Below are 24,821 nucleotides of genomic sequence, written 5' to 3'. Positions count from 1 at the left end.
CGACGTGACATGATCACAGCAGGCTCAGCAACCCCGGCCTGGGGGAGCCAATCCCTCACTCTGCAGAGGCAGAGCATCGGGGGGCAGCGCACATGCACCGGGCCTGGCAGAGGGGGGGCCCGCTGCCGCGACGCTCCCCCAGCACCAGCGGCCAGGCAGGCGCCGGCAACGGCAAGGTGCTCTCCTCCCGCCTGCCTTGTGCAAACACGCTCCCAGGCTATCAGCTCTAGAAGCGACAACGAAGCGTGCTGCCAGGCGTCAGCACGAACCCGGCAAAAATCCTGCAGCTGCTTGGAAACCCAGCACCATCTCCAGCCCAGGCTGGGCTCCCAGGCACTTTGCTGAGCAGCTGAGACCAGCACGGGCTCCCCATCACCCCATCTGGCACAACAGCCAAGGGGAGAGGCAAGCTACCCACGCGCAGCACATCGAGGGCTCTCCTGCACGTGCCTGAGGAGCCTGGCCGGCTGGCTCTGGCCAGTGGAGCTGTGAATCAATGCAAGCACTCAGAACTCAGCCAGGGGACAGCTGGACCCCCGTCACTTCAGAGCAAACACAAGCATCAGCCAAGACACTGCACCCCAAGCAGTGCCTCCACCACCACAGACACACTTAAGAAAATGCTCTCCCTCTGCTACAGAAGCAATCCTGCAGCAGCAGGAGGAGGGCTCACATGCAGCCTGCCCTGACACACGTGTCAGACCATGAAGAGTGTTCCTCAGGGCGAGGGCGACCAAACAGCATCAGCCCCTTCCAGCTCTTCCCCCACATAAAAGACTCCAGTGCTTAAGCTCACACCCCTGCACCGAGACCAACTCGGCTCATTCTGCTTGGCCTCCTCTGCGCCAGAGACCCTGGGTGCAATCTTTGCTGTCCTGCACCGCTTGGCAGCAAATCCCATGGGAGGCTCATGGTCCTCAGCGCGCTGCAGAGCCCCACACAGACAGGCAGAGCTTTCTCCTTTTAACTCCTCTTCTAACACCATGCTCTGGCTCTCCCATGCTTTGTTTGCTTTAGTCCCATCTCCAAGCCACCTAGCCCGGCTGCCTGTGCAACGCTGGCCAGAAAATCTCACTTGGGACTGCTGCATTAGCTCAGCATTTCTGGCTGAGGCAGAGCATCTGCACTGCTTCTGCCTGCTAGATCAGACAGCCTTCTGCTGTCAGAAACTGTGCCTCCATGTAGCTGCTTGCAACCGCAACAATCTCAGCAATCTCTGCTGATTTTTCCTTACACTTCAACTTCTCATTTGAAGGCAGGTTTTCCAGTGTTCAGCTGCTTGGCTTCCTTTTACATTGCTCAGCTGCAATGCAGTGTCAAGGAACAGGCTCGTGTGCTCTGTGTCTGCCCATGTTAAGTGTGCATCTAAGTACGTGCACAGGCATCCCATACCACATTTTCAGGCAGTACGTTTCATGCCCTTTTCCCTGGTGTTGACTGCTTTAGAGTAGGTCCCTACAAACCTCTGCAAAGCAAGAACTCAGGGCTGCAGCTGTGCTGAGACCAGTCTCTCATGCTGATTGACATTGTCTCCATATTTTTCTTGTGCTACCATCTGTCCTTCCCCACTAAAAAATTCCTTTTCATCCAGTCTGCACTTTGAATAAGAGCTGCCCTCATTCTTCAAGCCTGAATGAGATACAGATGGGGCAAAGATGCAGAAAGGGTGAGCTTGCTGAACTACAGCAAAGATACATCTGGGGATCCCTGAAGAAGAGTGCAAGAGAAGCGATATTCCGGTGGGAAGAGGAGCTGCAGGGATCTGAAGACGACACCTGAACCAGCACTGCCACACGTGCAGTGAATACATGCCGCCAGGCTCCATGCTCACAGCCAATTTATATCCAGAAAACAGCATCCTTAAGCTCTGGCAGCGAGATCTGCACATGCCTTTCCTGCCCTCTCCAACCCAAACACCACTTGGGTTTGCCTGGCAGAGGAGACACTGCGAGGCGCTGCTCGCACGCTGGCTGGCGAGGTGCCCAGGTCACCTCGCAAAGCTATGTGCCCAGAGCTCACCCGGGGCACTGCTGGGCACCGTCTGCTCCAGCTGCCGTCGACAGAACCTGCCCATGCTCGGCGTGCCCAGCATCTGGCCCAGTACTGCTCCCATCCAGAAACCCAGAACACCACAGGTGCTTCCATCACTGGGCCATAGCCAGCTCTATCTCACCTGACCGGGGATTTACAAGACTGAGCAGTAATTGCCAAGAACTCTTTCTCAGCTTCCTCCAAAGGCCCGTACCCACTTGTGCTCTTCCTTTGAGACTTTAGGAGTCTCCACGGTTCCCACCGTTTGTGGAGAACTTCTACTTAGAGGTTCCAAAAAAGTCCTTTAGCAAGTATCACTGTCCTTTTTGGACACATCTGACCCAGAAACCCAGACGCACGGATGCTCTGACTAACCTAGGTGCTTTTGGCGGTCTCATTTCTAGTTGTGGAAAATTAGCCAAACAGACAAGCGCAGATGGATCTTTCAAAGCCTCTGGGCGTCTTTGACATGAACAGGGTAAATACATGTGCCTATTTCTATGCAGCCTGATTTGCAGCATGAGCAATTGCTTCTCCTGGCACCCAGTGCTGCTGCAGTATTAGGTCTGGGGAATCAGACCACCAGGACCCCTCTTCTGTGCTCATGCTGCCCACCACCAGCTGCCCGGCAGTGCTGATAAGGAGGAAAAGTGAGCAGGGGATGGAGTCGCTGGTGGGAGAGGCAGGAACGGCTGGGCGCAGGAAGAAGCGAGCAGAGGAGGAGAGCACAGGCAGAAGAGAGGGGGTCAGGAATAAAGGAGCCACATCCACCGGCTGTTGGAACAAGTGCCTTGTTCCTACATCCCAGCACGCCCCAAGTGCCCAGGAAACAGCCGAGCATCTTCCCAGCCAACGGTGCCTCCTACCCCCTGACACAGGAGGCTCACTCGGAGAGTAACGGTGTTCAGCTGGCCCAGTCCTTCACCAGATCGAGGGTATAAATCTGCCGACGAGACAAAGAGCAGAAGCTCTGCTCTTCAGAAAAGGATGGGTCTTTTAGCTGTATTACAAAAATGTATTAAAGGGAAAAAACCCCATCTTTATTACAAAGTTAAGATACCAAAAGTTGGAAAATGCCAAGACGGAGTCCGTCAGGACAATTCTAGTGTGAGCTTCCTGCATACGCACTGTAACGCAGCCTAAGGGGGTGGCGTGTTCCACGGACACGCAGCACCGGCCAGGTAGGGCACCCCCCGGGCAAAGCGCCGCCGGGGCAGGACAGCCCGCCTGGGGGAGGGGACGAAGGGAGAAGGGGCTGGCAGGACGGGGACGCAGGCGAGCACTCCGCAGCCCGGGGGACGCCGGGTCTCTGCCATGTGTCCCTCACACAATGGCACCCTCTCAAGCACCCGCGGCCTGGTGTGCCCTGCGGTCCCCTCCAGCCTCCGCGGCGCTGGCGCAGGCGCGTGACAGCCAGCTGCAGCACCAGGGCCATGCCGACACCAAAACTGTCCCTAAAAGCTCCAGCTGGCACCAGAGAGGTGCAAGTGGTTTGGACGTGTACCCGGCGCCAAGGTGGGGGGCCTGCGAACTGCCACCCGAGCCCTGGTGATGGCTGGTGGTGTCAATCCTCCCCAGGAAACATCACAGGGCTGGCAGCACCGCCGCGTCCCACACCATCCTCCTGCGAGGGTCAGCAGGAACCCCTGCCCTGCCGGCGGGGAGTGGAGGAGGGTGCTGCCGGCAGTGGGGACGGGAGAGCCCAGGGCTGCCCCCACCACGGCTGGGCCAGGGCCGCGCCGGAACAGCCCCGGCTGTGGCACAGACACAGGGGAGGGACAGAGGAGCTTGGGTGTGCCGGCAGCGTGGGCAGAGCTGTGCAGGACAGGGCCATGGCAGGGCTCGTACTGCTGAACCCCACCAGCACCTGCAAGCGTGGGTGTCCGTTGGCTTCAGGTGCATTTGGAAGGTGCTGACTGGTGCCTGCTAGAGAGGATCTCTCCCCAGACGGACACCAGGTAGTGCCCATTTTACACAGGGCCTTTAGACCACGCCAGGAACTGGCCGCCTGCTTTGGGGCTCCCTCCTCACGTCTCGGGGTGCAGCTGGCCAGAAGTGCCAGTGCTTCCCGCTCTGTTTTGACTAGTTACCTCCATGCAATGCACCCTGAATTTTCCAACCTAGTTCATCTTGCCTCAACAAGAAGACTTAACTGTAAAACAAAGATTCACTATGCAATGCTAAAACATCCAACTTTTCACTCCAAGCTCAGAAAGAAATTGTTATGAAGAGTAAAAACATGTAATGCTGTCCTAGCGTACATCAGCAAGACCATCTCATGTCTGCACCCCTATCTAGCTCCAAAAGCTGGGGTTCAGCATCCACATGACCACCCCCTCCATCAGAGAGCTAACCGATCCAAACACTGAAGCCGACATGGAAGCTGACAACAAGCCTTATCCCTGCTGTGGTGTGCTTCCCTGTGTAACCTTAAGCTGTCCGTGGTGTAGGTCTCCTTCTGCCAAGGCCTGCCTGTGCTCCCATTTCATGCCAATGCAGTACCGATGGCTTATCGAGGCACTGGTGCCTTTGCAACTCAAAGCACTTCTTGGACTGTTTTTATATTAAGAGTAACACTTTACAAATTGTAAGAAGCGTTTACTCTCTTTATAGCTGTATCTATGTTATCGCCTACACCTTTAACAATGTCTTAGCCTTCATGCACATCAGTCACAATGTATTCTCATCTAAGTGATGAGATGTTTTGTTCAGGCATGCTCATGAAGGCGAGTCGTCGTCGTCCCCCCCTCCGCTGCTTGTGGCTTTCCAGGAATCCAGTAGTTACATTCCCCTTCTTCCCCACGTGTCTCCCGGGATAAGGCCACTCATTTTCCTGACGTAGGATGCTTGGCCCAAAGAATTCTTGCCATCATGACTGCAGAAGGTGGAGCACGTACATGCAACACCCTCCCGCCCTAGGCAAAGGAGGGATGGCCTGAACAGACAAATGATTTCATCACTGTCCCTGACCACATCTGTGCCACTACAGGGATTCTTTTTATAGTGGAACACAAGAGCCATCAGGGCCCTTGCTTACCTGTGTCAGCATGGGGTACTGAGCGGGACAGCAGCGTGCACTGGGGTGGACCCCTCTCCTGGCTTGCCTGGTGCATGCCAGACCCCGACCCGTGCCAGCTATGGGGCCGCACTGTTTGCACAATGCAGCCCAGGTGCTGCTCCACCACGGAAAGGTCAGCCTGCAGCAGCGGCCTGGCCGCCCGCCCAGCCCCGAGAGAGGTCCCTCTGCAGACGTGCACACTAACAACGCCATCCCTCGGTCCTGAGACCCCGTGGCACAGCGAAGCTTTTGCCTACACACAGTAACTCTCTCTCCCCAAAAGCTGCACCCAGTCTGTGTGCCGGCCAGCACTGCTCCCTAGGGTGTTGTCCAGGAGAGTCCGTGCCATAAGCCAGAACCGTGCCAGGAACACCCAACAGCTCAGCAGCCGGCATGGCTGAACCATAATGTCAGAGGATCAAGTGGTTCAACGGTAGTCTGCAACAAGTCTCCAAAGAAAACCTAGGGGACAAGAAGGTGGCAGGAAAAGTGCCACGGAAATATCTGGGCATACGAGAGATGCTTCTGGAAGGCATATCCAAAACGTTCTCGGATGAGCTCGCCTTGGCCGCCACTTCCCAGGCGTCCTCTTGGTCTTCCAGGACATAACCGGGGAGATGGCAAGCACGATGCCCAAACAGCAAATCCTGCATCGAGACACGGATGAAGAACACGCCGCTCGAGTCCACGGAGGTCCAAGCGTGGGGCTTGGCTTCCCGGGCTGGTCTGCTTGGTGAGGCCTAACTCTGCGCACAGCATTGCCTGCAAGTAACACAGCAGGCAAGAGGTGCAAGCTGGCAGAGGTGACACGGGCCAGTCGCCTGCGCTTTAGGATTTCCTGACGTTGAAGGGCTTGATTTAGGGCTCAGCCGTAAATGTTGTACTAATGCTCGTTATTTGCATTTAGTTAGCTCTGAACCTGTTAACAGAACCTGTGCTTGATATCAGCTACTCTTCCATCTCTGGATAGTCTCTTTACCAGTAAAATTTCATACAAGAATAAGTTAGGAGGACATCACAGTTGGAAAGTGAAGAAAAAATACCACAGAAAAGCAGAGACCATTCTGCCAGGAGCTCTTGACAGCCCAGGAGGAGATTAGGCACCCCAGAGCTTTCAGTAACCAAATTCCAAAACTTTGATCAAATCCCAATATATTTTCCAAGGGATAAAGAAAAAAAAAAGTTTCTAACTGAGAACAAAACTTCTGCTTCTAGGCAATCTTTGCACCGAATCTCTGAAGATTTACAGCTCTTGGAGACAAATTTTTAATATTGACAAAATTAATACAGAATCACAGCATGGCTGAGGTTGGAAGGGATCTCTGGGGGTCGTCTTGTCCAACCCCCCCTGCTCAAGCAGGGCCACACAGAGCCAGTAGCCCGGACGTTTTTTGATTATCTCTGAGGAGGGAGACTGCACAACCCTTGCTGGGCACATACAACATTTGCGTACATGTTCCGCAAAAAGTAAGCCTTGGGTGGATGGAAGGCAGGTGCAACCTATGACAAGGTTCTGTGCCTCTGAAAACAGGGTTTACAATGGGAACACATGCAACCTAAAATAAAACCAACTCTGACTACAGTAAAGTTGCCGTCTTTAATGGTTTAAATACTGGGGTACAATCATCCATTGAGCTCAGAGTCCCACAGGTTTCACAAATACAAGCTCCTTCCCCGTTCTTACTTTATTTAGCTCCAACTTGTACTGCCTGTACCTACTTTGGAGGTTGTTTTGAATCATCACCAGTGTGGTGCATATATGTATTTTATCCACATACAGGGCAGTGTAAGATATTTTATCTTTTTTTTTCTCCTCCTCCCCTTTATCTGCTACTTCTTTTCTTGCCCCTGGGTAAGGACTGTGCATGTAGTGGACATTAATTTGCACACTCACTTACCTTGGTGGAGCTCAGGTTACAAAGAAACCACGGACCACCTGCTTTGAACTCTAAACACAGGCCATTTGGTTTTACCCAGACACTGCTGGTGTAAGACAGCAAATCATTCAGGTCTCCAAAGCTCAGGTCCTCTGAAGATTAACTTGTGCACCAGCAGAGAACTGCACATTTTGAGGTGCTCGCTCTCCAGCTGCCCAAAGCATGTATTAGATGAGAGATGCCCAGTGGACCCCAGTAACAGTCCCCTCCCTAGCCCCAAAGGCAGCTAAACTACAAAGTCCCTGCTAATCTGAAGCAGGGCAGATTCTTTACTGACCCCAAATCCCGTACTCTGCATTACACAGGGATATGAGCAAGTCACCTCAGAGGATTTTTATCATGTCAGTGCACTTACCGTGGCGACTGCATCGTCAGCTGCAATCAGTCTTGCAGGCATCAGAGTGAGTTGAAAAAATTCCTCAGAAAACATCTTACCATTTGTGTACCAGGAGAAAAAACCTTTCTGACCAATGCAGACAACCACCCAAAGCCAAGACACATAAAATCTGATTAAGGTTGCTGTCTTAATGCTGAGCCCCGTGCTGATGCATGTGCTCTGGGTAGCACAGTGGTGCTGTTCTGCTCAGGGGCCCAGAGAGAAGACAGTGAACAGGAGATCTCAAATTCATGGATTTCTACATGAGAAAAGACCGTTGTATCAATCCAGTCTGATCCCCTGCACACATGCAGGCAGCGACACACACATGAGCTGGATTAAAGCATATCTTGTAGAAAGATAACTAATCTCATTTTAAAGGCTTCAAGCAGTGCTAAGTCCACCAGCTCTCCAGATAAACTATTCCAACATTTAATTACCCTCCCTGCTAGGAAACTACATCTCCTCTCAAGTTTAAATTGCTCTAACTTCAGCCTCCATGCACTGCGTCTCCTCAAGCTTTGTCAACTAGACTGAAAGGCCTCGCAGAGCGCTCACTTCTAGGCACTGGTTTTCCAAGCAGCAGTAATCAGTAATCAAGTCACATCTCAATCTGCTCTTGTGAGCCCAACAGGACTGAGATGACTGTTGAAAGCAGGATACAGGGTTACGTGAGCATTTGGTTTGACATCAGCATAAGCCTTTCTGTGGTTTGTCTTTGAATTCTTCCTACAGCTCTGATAACCTTCTTGAAGTAGGAGCTCAGACAAAGCACCCTCGAAATAACACGCCTGAGAAGTGCCTCTGTACAGAGGCAGGAATTGTTAACACACTCGGGCATGCTGAGGGTGTACAGCGGTGGTGAAGAAATGACAGCGTACAGTGGAGAGCTGTGGCAGAAAACAGGCAGAGTTGCACATCCCTGGTCCAAAAAGACAGTAATTGCAATCATTCACTGGCAGTTTATCTGGTCTGCAGACTAATTCTGACTCTACAGAAACAGCAGTTTGGGTTCAGAAGGGCTTATTATTTCACACTTGGCACCGTTAGCACGCCCCATTCCCTATGTGGTGTGTGATGCTGAGGACCCCAGCCAGCTCCTGGCACTCACTCCAGCTGCACCCCATCTCATGAGTCCTCAGCTCCAGAACGCTGTGAAGCAGCTCCAGAACACCCTGACCGCAGGACACAACGGGGGTGCAGAGCAGGACCGAAGAGAAATGAGGATGTGGTCACCCAAGTTCACTCTCAGTGGCACAGCGTGCAGTATCAGATTATGAAGGATTTCTGTTATCAGCAGCATTACCAGCACTCCCTCGTTATCCCAAAGAGTGGAGAGGTACCCACACCCTGCTATGCTAGACTGCTGCCAACAGTTGGCTGGGAAGAATGAGTGTGGAAACCGTCCATCCAGGCCAAGGATACCAACCCCGAGGACAAAGTAAAGGCATATCAATGCTCTGGGAAACTTGGGCAGGAAAACTCTAAGTTCAACAGCTCCCCTGGGCAGGGCAAGATACTTTCTGTGGCAGGAGAAGCAGTAAGCAGTCTGGCATGAACTCCATGAGAAACCAGAGAGCCTCCCAACCTCACCTCCTCTCACCACTCTCTGTGGCAGCTGCGTTGCTTGAATATGCACACAGAAGAATAATAATTACAAAACAAGCCCCTCACATTACTACTTCTCCAGGGGAAAGCGAGGAGGAAAAAGGGGGCCACAAAAAAGGAAAGAAGCAGAAGAGAACTTGCCAGGGATCAAGAGACATCCCTGGTTGAGATTTCCTTTGTTTTAGGGAGCAACAGCTTCCCCCACGCATAGCAACTCATCAGACTCGACTGTTTCCTCTCAGGGAGTTCACGCCACTAGTTAAAGACCTTTGACTCTTTCTTCTGTCCTGGACACTAACCAGCATAAAATCCCAACAGGAGCTTACCTGAGACTCGCACAGAAACGCCAACACCCTCCGAAGGCACTCCCCAAGAGCAGTAAAAGCAAGAAACTCCAGAACAGCTTTTGTTTCCAGCTCAGCAAAGCAAGGCACTGCTGACGCACCAGAGGGAAGGACGGCCGCCAGCTCTGTGGCACCCACACCAACTCTTACCTGTGCCTCCCGTCAGCTGCGTGCTGCTCCTCTCCTTCGCAAGCCCGTTGGCTTTGGGGCTAGCGCTGGGTGCTGCTGCCGCTGTTGCCCTGGGTAGCCGCTTGCCCGGTACCTTCACTGTAGTTCTCAGCAGATCAATTTCCTTCCCGTGGACGTTCTGCATGTAATCCTACAGCAGAGAGGCAGAATGGTTCAAGATCAGCCCTGCCCTGGCCTACCACTCTCAGCTCCCCTCTCATCCACATAATCAAAACTAAACCCTGCATCCATTCATCCTCATGGTAACTGGTTAACAGACCGATGGTCAGCCAGCAACCCGGAGGTGATTTGGGAGCTCGTCACATGCTGGTTTCCCTCGCACTATACCGAAGTCTCAAGTCAGGTGGGCTAGAGGTGAAAGACCCCACGACTTCCCCAGTGTCCACAGCCAGCCGTTTTCTGACAACACGGATGCGAAGCCTTGACTCCACTGGCTGGTGCCTTCGAACTGGCTCCAGAGAAGTGCCAGGGCTCACTTTCAGTGCCCAGAACTAGTCAGCTCTGATAAGAATAACATCGGGATGTTGCCAGGGGCAGTCTGATGCCATGACAAGCCCATTTGTGAAAGCCTGGCTGGGGATCAGAGATTAGATGGAGCAAAAGAGCACGTAGGTGGCAGGCAGTTCTTCTTCCCTGTCATCCGTTGTCTTTTTAATCACAGCACTCAGCTGTAACAGCTAATAATATAATATAGTACAGTGTAAGTAATGGGATACCTGGAAATTCCCTCTCAGGCAACAGCTAGGATAATTCAAGCCCAAAACCACACAACGCAGGATAACTCCCTTGTACATTCACCTGCATAGCTTTACATTATTCAAAACTTGGCGCTTCCACCATTTCTTCTGGTAGACTATTTATTATACAACCAAAAACTCGACATGCAGACTGTTAATATCATTCTGCCCTGTCTCCTAATAGCGTCTCATCTTTCGGTCAAAATAAGGCTGCAGACCTCTAGCCTCTCCTGAGAGCCGTGTCCTTTTCCGTGTCTTCCACCCCTTCCCTGCTCCACAGGGTACTGCAGCTCTCCCCCAACCCTCTCCGATGCGGCTGGCTCTTCCCTGGGTTCATGCCCCCAGAAAGGGAAGACCCGACCAAAGTAATCTCCAGAGAGACGCACAGAGGGGAACTGCCTTGCCCTGCTCGTGGGCAGACCTCAAGGGAGCAGGGACCGAAAGCTGAGCTAGAGACTCTGGGAGGAATCACGACGTGGGTGCATCCTCCCCTGGCTCTCTGCGCTGGGGAAGGGCACTGCAACTGGGAGAGGAGTGGCAGCAACCGTCCAGGGTGAGACTGCGGCTGCTGCAGGGAGGCTTGGGCTTGCTCCAGTTCACAAGGAGGTCACCAAAAAGATTAACTCAGAGCTGGTCCCTGTCTGCTTCCAAATCCAAGAAGACAAAGACATGAACAAGATCAATTTAAGAGCAACCATGCTCCCAATCCTTGGCTCCAAGAAGCAGGTGAATGGGGGCTGTACGGGCAATGCTCTGTGGTCTCAGGTGACTACCTGCAAGGGTTACAACCTCTCAGCAGCACCTCCGCACCTTGGTTTGAACTCTTCTCTTTCCACAGACCCCTGTGCAGGCATCCAGTCCTTCACAGCAAACCCAAGAGATGGGGCAGCGTGGCAGCACACCCTTCTGTGCTTCCAACGTCTGGGTGACTTGACCTCAAACGACAGGCACACACCCTTCGGTGCCCCGGGCAATTCCTAGATAACCAGCCCAACCAAACATTACTCCAAGCTGTTCCTGGTTGGGTGGGAGCCTGGTGGCACCCCTGGGCAGGGAATCTCAGAGGGGCTGGAGGATTTTCCCTAACTCAGCACAATTGCTGCGGTAGCCGGCTGCCTGCCGGAGAGAGCGGTCACCAGCGCACTGCTTTTATTACATGCTATAAAACAGCAATTTCTTCCCAAGCCTCCTCGCTAATTACCCAGCCAGTTCTCTCATTTCATTTTATTACTGGAATTAACAACGAGTTCAAAGCGTGGAAAGCTATTAAGATGTGTGATTAAGCCACATTCAATTAGTTTCTACAAACAATTTAATTGATGTTGCAGATAGAATTAACAGAAGGTGATTGTGTGAATGGCTCCACTGGCTGCAAAATGGGAGATGCTTTCTCTCTAGCTCTGCGCAGCACAGCACAGCCTGGCCAGTGAAGCTGGGCTGAACCACATACACCTTCCTCACGAGCAGAAGCATTTACTCTCCAAGGCTTTGGGGAAGTGATAGGAAACCACACTGGTCTCTTCATAGAACTTGTTCTTTTCCTGTCACTGAACACACTCACAGAAAGGTAAGAAAAATACAGATGCAACAAGGAAAGCTGTGCTGAATCCAGGAACCAGGCCCCCAAGCGCTCCTGCCTTCAGCAAGAGCTGCTGCCCACTGCTCCAACTCCAGGCGTCCTGCTTGCAAAGTCTCTGAAACCACTGACTGTTCCAGAGAGGAGGCAGAGGTGGCACCTCGGAGCAGGAACGCACAGCTCCGTAGGACCCAAGCATAGGTCCAGGCTGGCAGTCAAGGCAGATACGCTTCCATCGAGGATTCACAGACCGCTTGATTTCAGGGCTGGACCCAGCTCACCGGAGCGCGCTCTGTCAACCTGTGACTGCAAATCCACAGTTTAAGCCTGACTCCCAGCGAGGAAACTTGAAAGTGGGACTGGAGGTGCCAAGATACAGATTCAGAAACAGGTCAAGTGATAAACACCCAAAAGTAGATGAACAGCCCTGCCAGGAAGCTTTTGGTTGGTAAAATCAGAAGTAAGATCCAGCCAGAGCCACGCAGTAATCTTCAGCCGATGGGGCACAGACACATCTGGGGCAGATATGTCTACTGGAGGAAAAAGAAGAAAGGCAGGGCTGCTGATCCCTGGGATACCTACACCCATCCCAAGAGGGACAGGGAGAGAACATAACAGAGATGCAAGAGAAGAGAAGTCTAGGCAGGAATTGCCCTGAATCATGCCAAGAAAAAGCCATTTGGAACACAAAAGCAGGACAAAAATGCCCTGGGGCTTGAACACCCTGACAGGGGCTGGGAAAGACCCTCTTCCTGCAGTGCTCAGCCGTGCCCTCAGGGACCCTTCTGCTGCACCCTGAATTCTGCCATCCCCTAGACGTGTGGCAGTACAGGCTCACCCTGAGTGAGGCAGGGGAGAAGCTGGGACTTCACATCTCAGGGAAGGAACTTTAGGACGCTGAGTGTCTCCTTGACTGAGGATCTGCGTACTTGTTCTTGCCGGCAGCTTACCTCACCACATGCCTGCTGGCCTGAGAGCTGCTGCCACAAGTGGAAGTGACAAAGAAGCACGTGCCCTTCCTCAGGAACACAGGTTTCATTAGTGACCCAGGCTGTTCAACCCTAATGTGCTCTGCTTGTGTCATCCTGTGAAAGGACATGGGAACTTGCTTCATGCCATGGGAGACAAACCCGGTGACAAACGCACTGCAGCATCTCCCAATTCACTCTAGAAGATGGGGAGGAGAGGCTATAATGGGACATCCTCTTCTGGACCACCTCTTCCTCCAGGGTTCCTTCCTGCATCTGTCCCCTTCAAGCAGGTCATAAACCAGATATCCAGAGGGAAGGCAAGGCAAGGCAGAGGGGCCTTTGCTAATCAGAACAGCACATTGCTCAGCAAAGCCTTTGTCAGCATCGCAGTAAAAAACGTAACACGATGGTAGGGGTCATGGCTCTTTTCCCCAATTCTCAGGGAGGCAATGCCACGGCGGGAGCATGCAGGACTCCCCCATCCTTGCAGAAGTCAGAGCTGGGCAGCAAGCAGCTCTGCGTTCTGTGGCCCACACGTAATTAGTCCTTGCTCTAGGTAAACATATAGGGCAATACAACACATAGCTTGGGTGCAAGGTTCAAAGCTTTCAGTGAAACCTAGGGGAGGAGAGGCCCATCTTGTACCCTTCTTAGCAACGGACTGTGGATCACCAGTAGCACCAGGTGGAAGCAAACCAGATTTTTGCTTGGGGCAACACAGTAATGAAATGAAATGCTGAAAAAGTGCAGTAAGGAAAGCAAGTGGCATCAATCTAGATCACCCCCTGAGGAAGAAATGGTGTAAAAAGAAGAGAAACCTAGTCTGTAGCAGCATCATCTGAGAGCGGTTAAACATCCCAGAAATTACTCTGCCTCTACAGCTGATTGTAATAATGGCCTATGATGTCTCCGATGGAAATGTGATAAACCCACACACGCGTGTGAGCACACACGCAGAGCAGGCAGCAGCAGCCATTCCCTCCCAGCTTGGTTCTATAAAGACCAAAAAATGGGGTTAGAAAGTTAGGGAACGGCAGGACCACAGTACAGCACAGGGATCAAAGACTAAAAGAAAAAACAAACTGTTCTCAAAGCTCCCACAAATTAAGGAAAGGAAATGCAATGACTGGCTTTCCGGTGTAAGGACAGTAGGGTTAAAAGGCTCGGTGGCTCAGAAGCCAGACGACTGAGCATTGCAAGCCCATGCGTTGGAGACGCAGGGTTAGAAACGAGGAGAAAGGCTCTGAGGCTCAGGGCACTCCAATACCCGTGTGCCTGAGGAGATGAGAGACAAATCGAGGGCCCAGGAACATTCAGGAAGCACAGGAGCTCTTCTCCCTTTAGCCCTGCAGAACGCTCCAGCACCCCCTAAACTGCCCTGCGCCCAAGCTCCACCCTGCGCTCCCCAGCCGCTGTCCGGCTGTCCCTGTCCGGCTGTCCCGCTGCAAGCACGTCCTCTCTGCAGAGGGTGCTGTGGCCTCAGTGTCACAGGTGTGCCTGTCCGTGGCTCACTGTCTCAGCAGCAAACTGTGCTCAAGAGGGAATGGGGAAGAAGTCATTAGCCCCACAGTGGGGAGGCGACAGAGATGGATGGGGAGGCAGCTGTGCGCCTGAGCCAAGCAGTGAAGAGGATCAGAGATGCATCGAGTGACAGCTCAGCTCGGCAGGCTCTGCACAGGCACCTCATCTCCATTACCCAATACCTAGCAGCCAGGAAAATTATTCCACACCCAAATGGCACCATCAGCCATGGCTGCAAGGAGTTCTCCGCCTGCTCCTCACCCCAGATGCAGGGAGGCAGCAACCCCTGCTTTAATGGACTGAGCAAGGGAAACAGAGATAAGAAAGATGCATTTACTTAGCATAATTCTGTGCGGACCATGTTCCTATCGGCTTTTCCCACCCAGCCTGGCACTGCAGAGACAGCCTTCAAGAGAGGGAAGAGGTTTCCTCCAGACCCTAGTAAAAAACAGCTCTGCTGAATAGCCCTGCCCCGTCGAGGGCTCGTGCTGAACCTCCTGCGCAGGGCCCTGCTGCAGGCAGAGACGGGGGCTTTCATCTGCTGCCAAACCCTTCCCAAGCAACTCTCTGCGACTGTGGCATCTGCAACAGGACCTGCAGCAGCAGCCATAGCATGAAGAAGGACAGTGCTCTGTCCCACCCTGCTCCTCTACCCATCCCAGCGCAGTACTTACATGCAGGCTGGGGTGGTAGGTGAGGACTCCGTTGTCACACAGCGTCACGTACTTCTTCTTCCACTCCTTGTTGAGAGACTTGCCACTGCGTTTGAGGAGAATGCCCTAAAAGAGAAGTGTCAAGAGTCTCAGACCTTGTTTGGCCCAGGCACCTCCCACTCAGCTCCAGCACTGCCCCTTGTAGGAGACCGGTCTTTGAAGAGACACGAAGATCAGGACTCAAGAAAACATCTTCTAGGTTGGTGTTCCCAACAGCATTTTCCCTGAGACTGGTAGGAAAAGGGCTGCACGCCTTTCCTCACCAACCCTAGCATGTCTCCACAGAGAGCCCCCTCCCACCATTTTCAGAGACGAGGGTCTCCACATGCTAGTACGATGCCTAGATCCTCTGAGGGACCTATCACATACTCTGCTGTCCCAAATCACTCCCTCTGGGCAACTCTTTTGGTGCTGAAGGACAGTGCCAACACAAGGCAGAAGCCAACCTCACCACCAGCAGACACTGCTTGCTCTGTTACCACAGTGCTCCCAGACCTTCCTCCATCACCGAAAGCACAGCCAGAGGGATGGTCAAGGCAAGGACAATTTGGGACAGGCAGGGGCCAATCAATGGAACAACACTCCAAGACACAGGTCTCACAAGGGATGCATATTCTCTTGCCTGCTTGCAATTCTTTCTTAGAGGTGTCAAACAAATGGAGCTAGGGACACACTTCAGGAGGTAGAGCAGGTCCTGGGCAGTGGAGGGGTCGGTTCACCCCCTTTCCCCATCAGGATTTTACATGAGACCGATCCTGTGGTTTTCAGGCACAGCACACGCCTAGGGCCTGAAAATGATTGTGCTCACATGCCCTGAAGCCCACCAGCCCAACCCAGAACTAACCCAGAACTAAATTCCATTGATCTGAACCAACGCTCAGAGCTTGGACCCTCCTAACCCTCTCCCCATCCAGTTCTGCCTCCCCGGGAAATCTGCTTCTAGCAGCAATTGAGAGGTGGAGAGGGAGAAGGAAGACGGGGCAAGAAGTCAGGCGCAAGGGCTCTGGAGCAGGGACCGGGGAGAGAACATCAAGTATTCTGCCGGCAGGGAGGAAAGGACAGCACAGGGGGACAAAAGTACGAATGAATAACAGAGTCTGGGAAAAAGCTGGATCTACCAACTGTCGGGCCCGGGCCCTCCGAAAGCACTGTCTGGACAGACATCCAGACTGGCTGTTCCTAACGTGGCAAAAATCTGGGCCCCAGGCCAGCACCTCCTCAAAAACCTGGACAGAAAGTCTCTGTCCTGCCAGCCTCAGCATATTTGGGGGCCCCGTCCCACTGCCTAGAGACTGAGGCTGCTGTGCCTGCACGATGGAAAAACACAACAAAAAGTTGTAGGGTTTGGCACATGGTGGGGTAACAACGCTGCCAGACACGACCATGAAATCGGCAATAAATGATGCAGAAAAGGCAGAAGTGCTCCATGACTGCTTATGTTCAGTACTTGGGAAGCAAACAGTGTGAAAAGGAAACGCCTCCTACTCGTGCAAGGGAGAGAAAGTTAAAACAGAGCGGCAAAAGCTAAGCTGTGTTGGTGGCAGGATCCGACTCCTTGCCTTCAAGAGCTCCGAGAGAATTAGCTGAAGAGCTCACTCAGCAGCGGTTAAAAGGTGCTGATTTTAACATGCCTTGGAACATGGCAGCAGTCCGAAAGCTCATGCTTTGCCAAGATGTGCAAGGGGAAAAGCAATGACCCTTGTAATTACGGCCACTTAGCCGGATGCTTACACTGGGCAAAACTGGAAAAGCCACCACAAGAAGTGATCAGCAAGGAATGAGAGGACAGCAGTGTAACTAATGCCAACCAATGCAGAAACAGGTCATCAGAGAAGTCTGATCCTACTTTTGGTAAGATGGCAATATCTGATGACAATGGTAACTGTGCTGACGCAGCATTTTTAGTTTTCTGTCAGGATTTTAACTGAGCAGCACACACACCCCATTAAAAACCAACTGTACAAAATCCATAAAGCCACTAATGTATGGAGTAAAAATTGGCCAAGTGAAAGGTCTCAAAACATAATCATAAATGGGAACAAGTGTAATCATAAATAGCAAATCCTCGTCCAACAGAAATACTTGTACAGAGGTCCAGTCAATCTGCATTTGATTCACACTATTTAATCAATGTCTTCCCCAAACGAGCTCCAAGAAAACACAAAACCAGAAAACTTGAAGGTAACATAGAAACTGCACAGGGTAAATCACCGCAGTGACTGGTCGTTAACACAAATTGCCTCATATCACTTGGCAAACCGGGCTCCTGAGAACAGCGTGGATTTTAGCACAACTCGTGCAAGGTCCTGCTCCTGGGGACAGACTGCCAGACCACCCGCAGGGTGGGCTCTCAGGGCTGGAGAGCACCGTCGCCGAGCAGCTCCTGGGCTCCCGGTGTTCAGTTAGGAAGGTGACTCAGCTTGGCAGTGGACTGTCAGGTTGGATAAGGCAGACGGTACTACCTCCAGGTGTGATCTTATCATAGCAAAGCAGAGCTGGAAGAGCATTCAGAGCTCACCTCGCCACATCCCTCCCCAGGGCAGGCTCAGGCGTACCCACGTCACTCCAACCTCTCCATAAAAACCGCCAGTGATGGAGACTGCGCGCCTCCCCACCAGAGATCGGATCCTGATGTTTCCTGCACCTCCACGATGAAATGGCAGTGCAGTGCTTGTTCTGTCGCCGTGACCCCTCAGAGCGGTCCCAGGCCCTCTGCAGCAGCCTTTAACGTCATCTGAAGACTGCGATTACATCTCCGTGCACTCTCCTCTCCTCTGGACTCGCAGTCCGAAATCTGTCGCTCCTGCAGAACGTCCTTCTGAGAGCATTAACCCGCTCGCCCTGGAGAGTCTCCGTCTGTCCCAGAGCTCGAAGGGCAGTGTCCTGACTGGGACGCGGCAGCGCACTTGGGGCCTGACCGTGCCAGAGGCAAGACTGCTTCTCGGGTCTCATAAGCCATCCTCTCCCACGCAGCAGCGGTACCTGCATTTTCTCAACGCCAGGCCACGGCCGGCTCTGCTCTGGTTCTGCCCTACACAAAATCGTCTTCTCTAGCACCACCGCTGGGCCATGCATTTCCCACACGGTGTATGAAACTGATTATTCCTCCTCCTCACATATGAAGACAGTTTACTATTACACCAGCTAATCTATATAAATGGTGGATTCTCTGTATTTGAGAACATTTGTTTGGTATCTTTCAAACAAATCTGCTCCAGACCAGGCTGAAGTTACAAATTTGGCTCAAAGTCACTGGGTGAAATTCTTTGGCTTCTGGGCATAATGATCCCTTCTGGCCTTAAACCTGGCTCAGTTCTACAGTCTGACCTGCCAATACATACTGCAAAACAACAACTGCGGCTGCCTCTCCTCTCCTTGATGTGTCTTCGCCTTGATACACCTTGGTGCTACAAAATACCTCTACTTCAACACTTTCAGGCTGCTGCATCTTCTATCAAGCCCCCAAAATGTGTTGTCTGCAGAGAAGAGTTCAGCTGCAGTTAGTTCAGCTACAAATCTGGAACTTCACAAATTGAAACACAAGCAAAACCAGACCTGGAAACAGAGAATCGAGCACTGGCAGCCCATTTTTTCAAGCCAGAAGGCACAAGAGTCCAAAACTGAGAGCAACTACACAGTCTAAGTAAACATCTAATAAAATGGGGGGGAGGGGAAGGGGCCCTTAAGGCCAAACATTTGCAAAAAACAGCTGAATCGAGGGATAGAGCTCAGTTAGACTTGTTGTTCGCTGCTGTCTTGGAGATTAAGAGGCAGGGAACAGAAGCCGAGAGGATTCCAGGTTTTAACGGTGTTGCTGTGCTGACTGCATCAAGGTTACAACTCTGTAGCCCAACTTCTTCTTTTTTGATGGCAGAATGTGGAGGTTTGGTCCAGCAGCATCCAGAGAACTCTGGTTTTCCTGGAGGAAAGCCCCCACAGCAGCTCGGAGAGAAGTGAGAAGTGGCAAGGAGGACACAGCCAGGTGAAACACAGAATGGGCCAGAGGCAGGCGCATCGCCACAGCCTAACTCATCCCCTCCACGCACATCCTCGGCGTGCTCCTGCGCACGCACCCCAGCGCGCCTCCCGGACGGGCTCCTCAGGTCTGGGGAGACCCCTGTGCCGGCGCACACTGCCACACCTCAAGCTCCCTCTGCTTCTCGTGGAAAGGTTTTCAAGAAATAACTCTTCCGCAAGTTTCTTCCCGGGTGTCGAAGTCACGCACGAAGGGAAGAAGCTGCCAGAGACGAAAGGCAAGAGAGCCCAACCCTCTTCCTCTCCCCACTTTTCCTTTCTTTCCCGGCATTTTGTCGGCCAGCGCGAGTGTCTCTGTGTTGTGTTTGGATTGTGGTGGTGCACAGTAAAAGCAGCAGCAGCAATATGCAGCGTAATGAAGCAGGGAGCAGCGATGGCCCCCAAAGGACTCGTTTACTCCACAAATCTCCCTTCCACTCACTTTTTGCTAAGAATTTTAACACCAAACTTAATTGTAAAGTCGCGTATTGATTGGAAAATGCAAATGGCAATTTAAATGTAATCTAAGCTCCCAGCATGATCCCAGCTCCCAAGGAGGAGGAGTCACCCGCCTTGGGCCCTACTGGAGTGCATGGCCCAAACTGAGTCGGGCCAGGGACCTGGGGACCCCTGGGCTGCCTGTGCATTCAGTACAGCCTTCCCAGAAAGAATCTGGTACATGTGCAATTAGGAGTTCATTCCCAGTAACGAACAGCTGGGGAAGCTTAGTCTCCCGGCCTAATTAACCCACTTCTCAGAGACAAGCGTCCAGCTATGAAGAAGCTCTTCCGACCTTGCAAGACCATCTGAACCTCTGTATCACCAAAACGACGTTGCAGCATAAGGGATCCCGAGTCCACGGCGCAGAGCAGCCCCAGCAGAGGCACTGGCTGCCTCCACAGCCTGGAGGGAGAGGAGGTGCTGTCCTAGGCGTAGAGGGGCCCCAACATCCATGCTCTTACCTGTCCCATTGGGGATTTCCATCTTTCCTAGGTGTGCGTGGGGCGTAAGGGAGACAGAGCAGGTCACCCAGAGGCGTTGTTCTCAGTTGTGCTGGAGAAGGTGGTGACAAGTGGGAGCCAGCCACCACACCTCCGTGGCAGCACAGGTCCCTTCTCAGCCAAGCAAAGTCTCCACCCAATGTTTCACCTTTCTGCAACACCCAACCCAGCCTCCCGCTTCGTGGTCAGCCTTCCCAGCCATCAGACTTGGCTCTGTGCAGAAACCCAAAGCACTGAGCGCCAAACAAGGCTGCCAGCAGTCCCTAGTGCTAGTCCTCTTCCCGCAGAGTCCAGGAAGAGATCGTGCACCGGTCACAGTGATCACAGCCACAGGGATCATGGAAGGAGTCTGCAGGGCAACCACCCCTACTCCCGCCCCCCATCACCCACTGACTTCAACTATCTTTAGGTAATTTAAGCATGCACCAATCTTGTTCTTCCAAGCAGAGGAATCAAACTGCTCCCAAGGTTATCCACCAGTGGCCGCAGCACCCCAAACACAGCGTTTGTTGCCATCAGCCCAGCAGCGCCCATGCTGAGGGAAGCGAAGCAGTGTGAAACCGGCCAAGCACCCAGGCAGAAGATCCTGCATGTTTGCCACTCTACAGCCCTCAAAATGACCGGCTTCTCTGCTCTTTTATGGCTCGGCAGGACCACCAGACCATGTAAGAGTAAAACTAGCGAAAGGCCCTGTTTTTTCGCTGCCCTTCAAAGAGATGGCAAGCCAGGAGATCTCCATGATCTTCCAGAAAGGGCAGGTCCATATCAGAGAGTGGAGCAACCATCACCTATCCTGAATCTTGGCAATGTGGAGCTACAGCTCCTGAGAGTCTTTGCTCCTTTTCATATTGGTGGTACCAAGTCATCGCTCCTCCTGGAGGGATGAGCCGGTGAAGGGCCACAGCAGGGACGGTGCAGAACTGCAGCACTCTGATGTTACTCTGGATCTACCGCACTGCATGTTTACACCAACCCCATCCCCTGTAACCTGCATGTGGATATTGGCCTCTTTTCTCCTTTAGGAACAAAGCTCTGTGCCTTCCTAAGATGCTGTAGCACAACTACTTAATTCAAGCAGTGGGAGGGCAGCAATTTCAGAGTGCCACAGTATCTCAAGGGACAGGTCACAGCAGCGCTCTGTGGCCTGAGCATTGCCCCAGGGCCAGCAACTCCAGTATGGTGCAACACAGTCAGTCAGAGCCCAGGGAGGAAGAGCCATTTGCATAAACTGGTGCCTACCTTTCCGACAAGACACCGCTTCCCCCAGTGTCACTACATGTTCCGGTAGAAAGACTGCCAGGATCTCCTCTGCAAAATCACCTCCTGCAGCTCTGGCTACAGGAGGTGCCCGTCCTGAGCCCGGGCACGGACCCAGACCTCACAAGGTAACATTTTGCTCTGGGCTCTCCTGGCGAGCTGCTGCTGTGCAAACTGGTCACTTCACTTAGGTCCTGAACCAGGCAAATAGTTTGGCACCTACTTCTTCTTGCAAAGCACAGGAATGATGTGCAGGCTTTTTTTTGCAGACTTAGGCCTTTGTCTGTCTCAGTTCTCCACCTGGTCAACATGGTAACAGCACTGCTCTGCCTACAGCAAGGAATGACTTAATAATTACACTAAAACACTGCCATTTCCAGCAGACTGGACAAGGCCAGGCCCAGTTAGCAATACAGAGAGACGCAGGAGCAGGTGAAGAAAGCATCTTGCCCTGCTGAGTGAAGGAAATCCTGCAAAAAGCAACCCAAAGGTCCAGAAACCAAAGGCCATGACCAGACCTCCTGCAGTCACTAGCACAGTTTTGGGAGCTACGTCAGGTCTAGCTCAAGGCTCCAGTTGCTCTGCTCTCAGCCTCCCCTTCCTCACCGCGGAACAACTGCCCACTGCTTCCCCTGCGTGCCATGCTGGGCTGACTCAAAATCGGAGCGCACAGGCACTGCCACCACAAACCAACTACCCACCGTGCTGACTGGCAGCCAAAAGGCAGCACACATGGCATAGAGGCAGGGCTTGCGCTGTGCACCTCACAGCCCTCTAGGTCAGTGCTAGGTCGTGTTGGAGCGGGCATGCCCACCGTCTCCAGCACATGGCCCCTAACAGAGGGTGTGCAGAGGCAGCCAGCTCTGCTTGGAAATGAGAGGAGCAGCGTGGACAGAGGGGCAAGCACCCCAGCAGAAGAAGCGGTGGAAGAAACAGTTAAAGGAGCCTCGATCCCTGCTCCAACCAGGAGATTAAAAAAAAGGACCTGTGCCGCAGAGAGAGAAGGGGCATGACCTGGCATGCAGCTGATGTGCCCCTTCCTGCTGGGGCTGTGCAAACCTTTGGCACTCTAGAAGCAGAGCCCCGACGTGTGAGACCCCACAGCCCCTGCCCTGGCACCCAGCATTGCTTCCCCTGCCACTGCTCCCCTCCAGCCCCAGAGCTGACCTTCAGCACGCTGCCCTCCCAAACACAGCCCTCCTTCCAGTGCCGCTCCACGGCACTCCCCTGTCAGCGGCACTGCCAACAGCCCTTCGCAAACCTTTCACAGTATTACTACATGGACTGGAAGGGACAGGAAGCTTTGGGAGCTCCAGCAGCAAGCAGGGTCTCTGTTTTTTGACCCAGCACCCCATTCCTCAGTCAGCCTGGCCTCACCGAGTCCTTCCTGGGGATCTCCTTCCTCAGCACGAAACGGTACCAGGGAGACAGTACCTGGTCGGGACGCAGACTCTGCCCTTCAGCCCCACCGCCCAATGCTCCTGTGATGCAGAGACATTAACGGGCCTCATATGCACAGCAGCTCAGCTCTGGTAGTGTGCAGGCAGACGGGGCAGAGAGAGGCCAGCTGGGGCCGTGGGAAGAAAAATGGATTCACAACAGGGGGCACAGGGTGCAAGGCAGAAGCACAGCCAGGTGCTGCAAAGCAGTGTATGGATGAGCCTTGCCAGTAGTGCAAGGAAATCCTGCTGGAAACACCATCCAGCCAATCCATACCACTTGGCTCGCTCGGACATTACCCGTCGCTGCTTTCCAGCCGATGGACACGGAGGCAGGCAATGCTCAGGGTCGGTTCCAGGCAGCTCGAGCTTCCCTGGAAGCCAGGAGGCAGGAGTCGAACGCACTGCTGCCAGAGCAAGCGGCTGACCCCCTCTGATTCACGACGGCTCACGGCGCGGGCGCTGTGCTCACTGCTTTCTACCACTGCCCATGATGAGGAGAGCCTCCCTGTCCTGCCAGAGGGCAGCTGGGTCGGCGCGGAGCAGGAGCAGAGCGGTGCAGGAGAGGAGAGGAGAGGAGAGGAGAGGAGAGGAGAGGGAGAGGAGAGGGAGAGGAGCGGAGAGGAGCAGAGCGCTGCAGCGTGGGGGCTGCAGCTGGGGGGCCGGGGAGCGGGCGCGGGGCGCGGATGCCCTCTGCTGGAACCGCTCCGCCAGCCGGCCGGAGCAGCCCCCGCTGTGCACCCAGCACCCGCACACGGCACAGGGTCCATGCCGGCACCCCCGGCACAGCGCTCCTCGGGTCCAGGCAGGCGTGCAGCCCCCAAGGCACCCCGTCGGCCGGGCTGAGGGGCACCCGGCTCCTCGGCCCTCTCCCGTGCCTCGTGCTGAGCAAAGGCACCCCAGTCCACACCGTAAAGCCTCGCGGCACCTCCCCAGGGAGCCTGCTCTCGCATGGGGGTGAAGGGAGGAGGATCGAACCTGCTTCATGGGAATGGCCCGCCCGCTGCCGATACTGTCCGCTTTACATTCCGGCACCTTCTTCTCCCGCTCTGGGTCCGCGCCCTTTCGAGACTGGAAGAGAAGAGACAGAGGTCCGTTAGAGACAGGGGCACAGGAGATGGAAACGCACGGCCCCACCATCCCCAGCGGGCTGCCGGACCAGACCAGACCAGACCAGACCACTCTCCCCCAGGCCAGGTCTCCCAGCGCATGGAGCAGCCAGCGTCTCACCCGTCCCCTCTAGGGACACTCCAGCCCCAGCCTCCCCACCCCCTGTCCCCTGGCAAGCTGTCCTCTCCCCCCACAACTGCAAGCAGAGCTGTCCTCCTAGCCGAACGGGGCTACCTCTGACCCCCCTCCCACAGGGGCACACAGGACATGGTGACAGACAGAAATGGCATGGGATGCAGGTGGAGCATGGATGGAAGCAGGAGAGGCTAAGGCAGTGAAGGAACTCACACCTCTACTAATCCAACAGATTTATTCTGTTAACACACTTGCACCATACAAAGTAGCACAGGTCACCGGGCAGAGATACCAGCCCCTTACAAAAGAGCATGGACAATAAATATCTATCACACGTCTAGAGAGTTGAGAGCAAAACCCGCCAGCCCCCGAGGGCGGCTGCGGTGAGAGCAAACTCCAATAAATACAATATGAAATATACAGTCTGTTGAGCGGAACTCATTCAAAGTGCTTAGGACAGAGGAAAATATCAAGTCATACACGGCATGGAGCACAATCAATACATTCAGAATCACAACAATGGCAGAAGGGCAGCGGCAGCGTCTCTCTGGAGCGTCCTACACACCCCCTCAGTCCGGGAGCGCCCCTTGTGCTTTGGATCAGAAAGGGACACGAGCCCCACGCGCCTGGGACACTGATTCACTTGCTTTTGGGCCCAGAACAAAACAAAGAGATTGAAAGAGAAGAAAACTAAAGAGACATAGATGGCTGCTCTGCTGCGAGGAGGAAGAGGAGGAGGAGCAGGAGTCCATGCAGGCTGCAGGAGGTGCAGTAGGGAGGAAGGAGCTGAGTGCTAGCGGCAGG

General features: G+C 53.5%; 1 protein-coding gene across 5 annotated transcripts in view; it reads right to left on the bottom strand.

Annotated features, from left to right (window-relative positions):
- Positions 1-24,821, bottom strand: part of AGAP3 (ArfGAP with GTPase domain, ankyrin repeat and PH domain 3) — a 154,858-nt gene that overhangs the window by 40,372 nt on the left and 89,665 nt on the right. For all 5 annotated transcript variants that reach the window (XM_050890676.1, XM_050890678.1, XM_050890677.1 and 2 more), the window contains 3 exons: positions 23,751-23,843; positions 15,023-15,127; positions 9,505-9,673 (listed from right to left, as the gene is read on the bottom strand). In XM_050890676.1, coding sequence (XP_050746633.1) covers positions 9,505-9,673; positions 15,023-15,127; positions 23,751-23,843 — 367 coding nt within the window. The remainder of the gene's footprint in view (positions 1-9,504; positions 9,674-15,022; positions 15,128-23,750; positions 23,844-24,821) is intronic.

This window comes from Gymnogyps californianus, chromosome 2 (genome assembly GCF_018139145.2).
Source record: "Gymnogyps californianus isolate 813 chromosome 2, ASM1813914v2, whole genome shotgun sequence".
In the NCBI taxonomy this organism is placed as follows: domain Eukaryota; kingdom Metazoa; phylum Chordata; class Aves; order Accipitriformes; family Cathartidae; genus Gymnogyps; species Gymnogyps californianus.
This window is presented reverse-complemented; position numbering and strand designations above follow the sequence as displayed.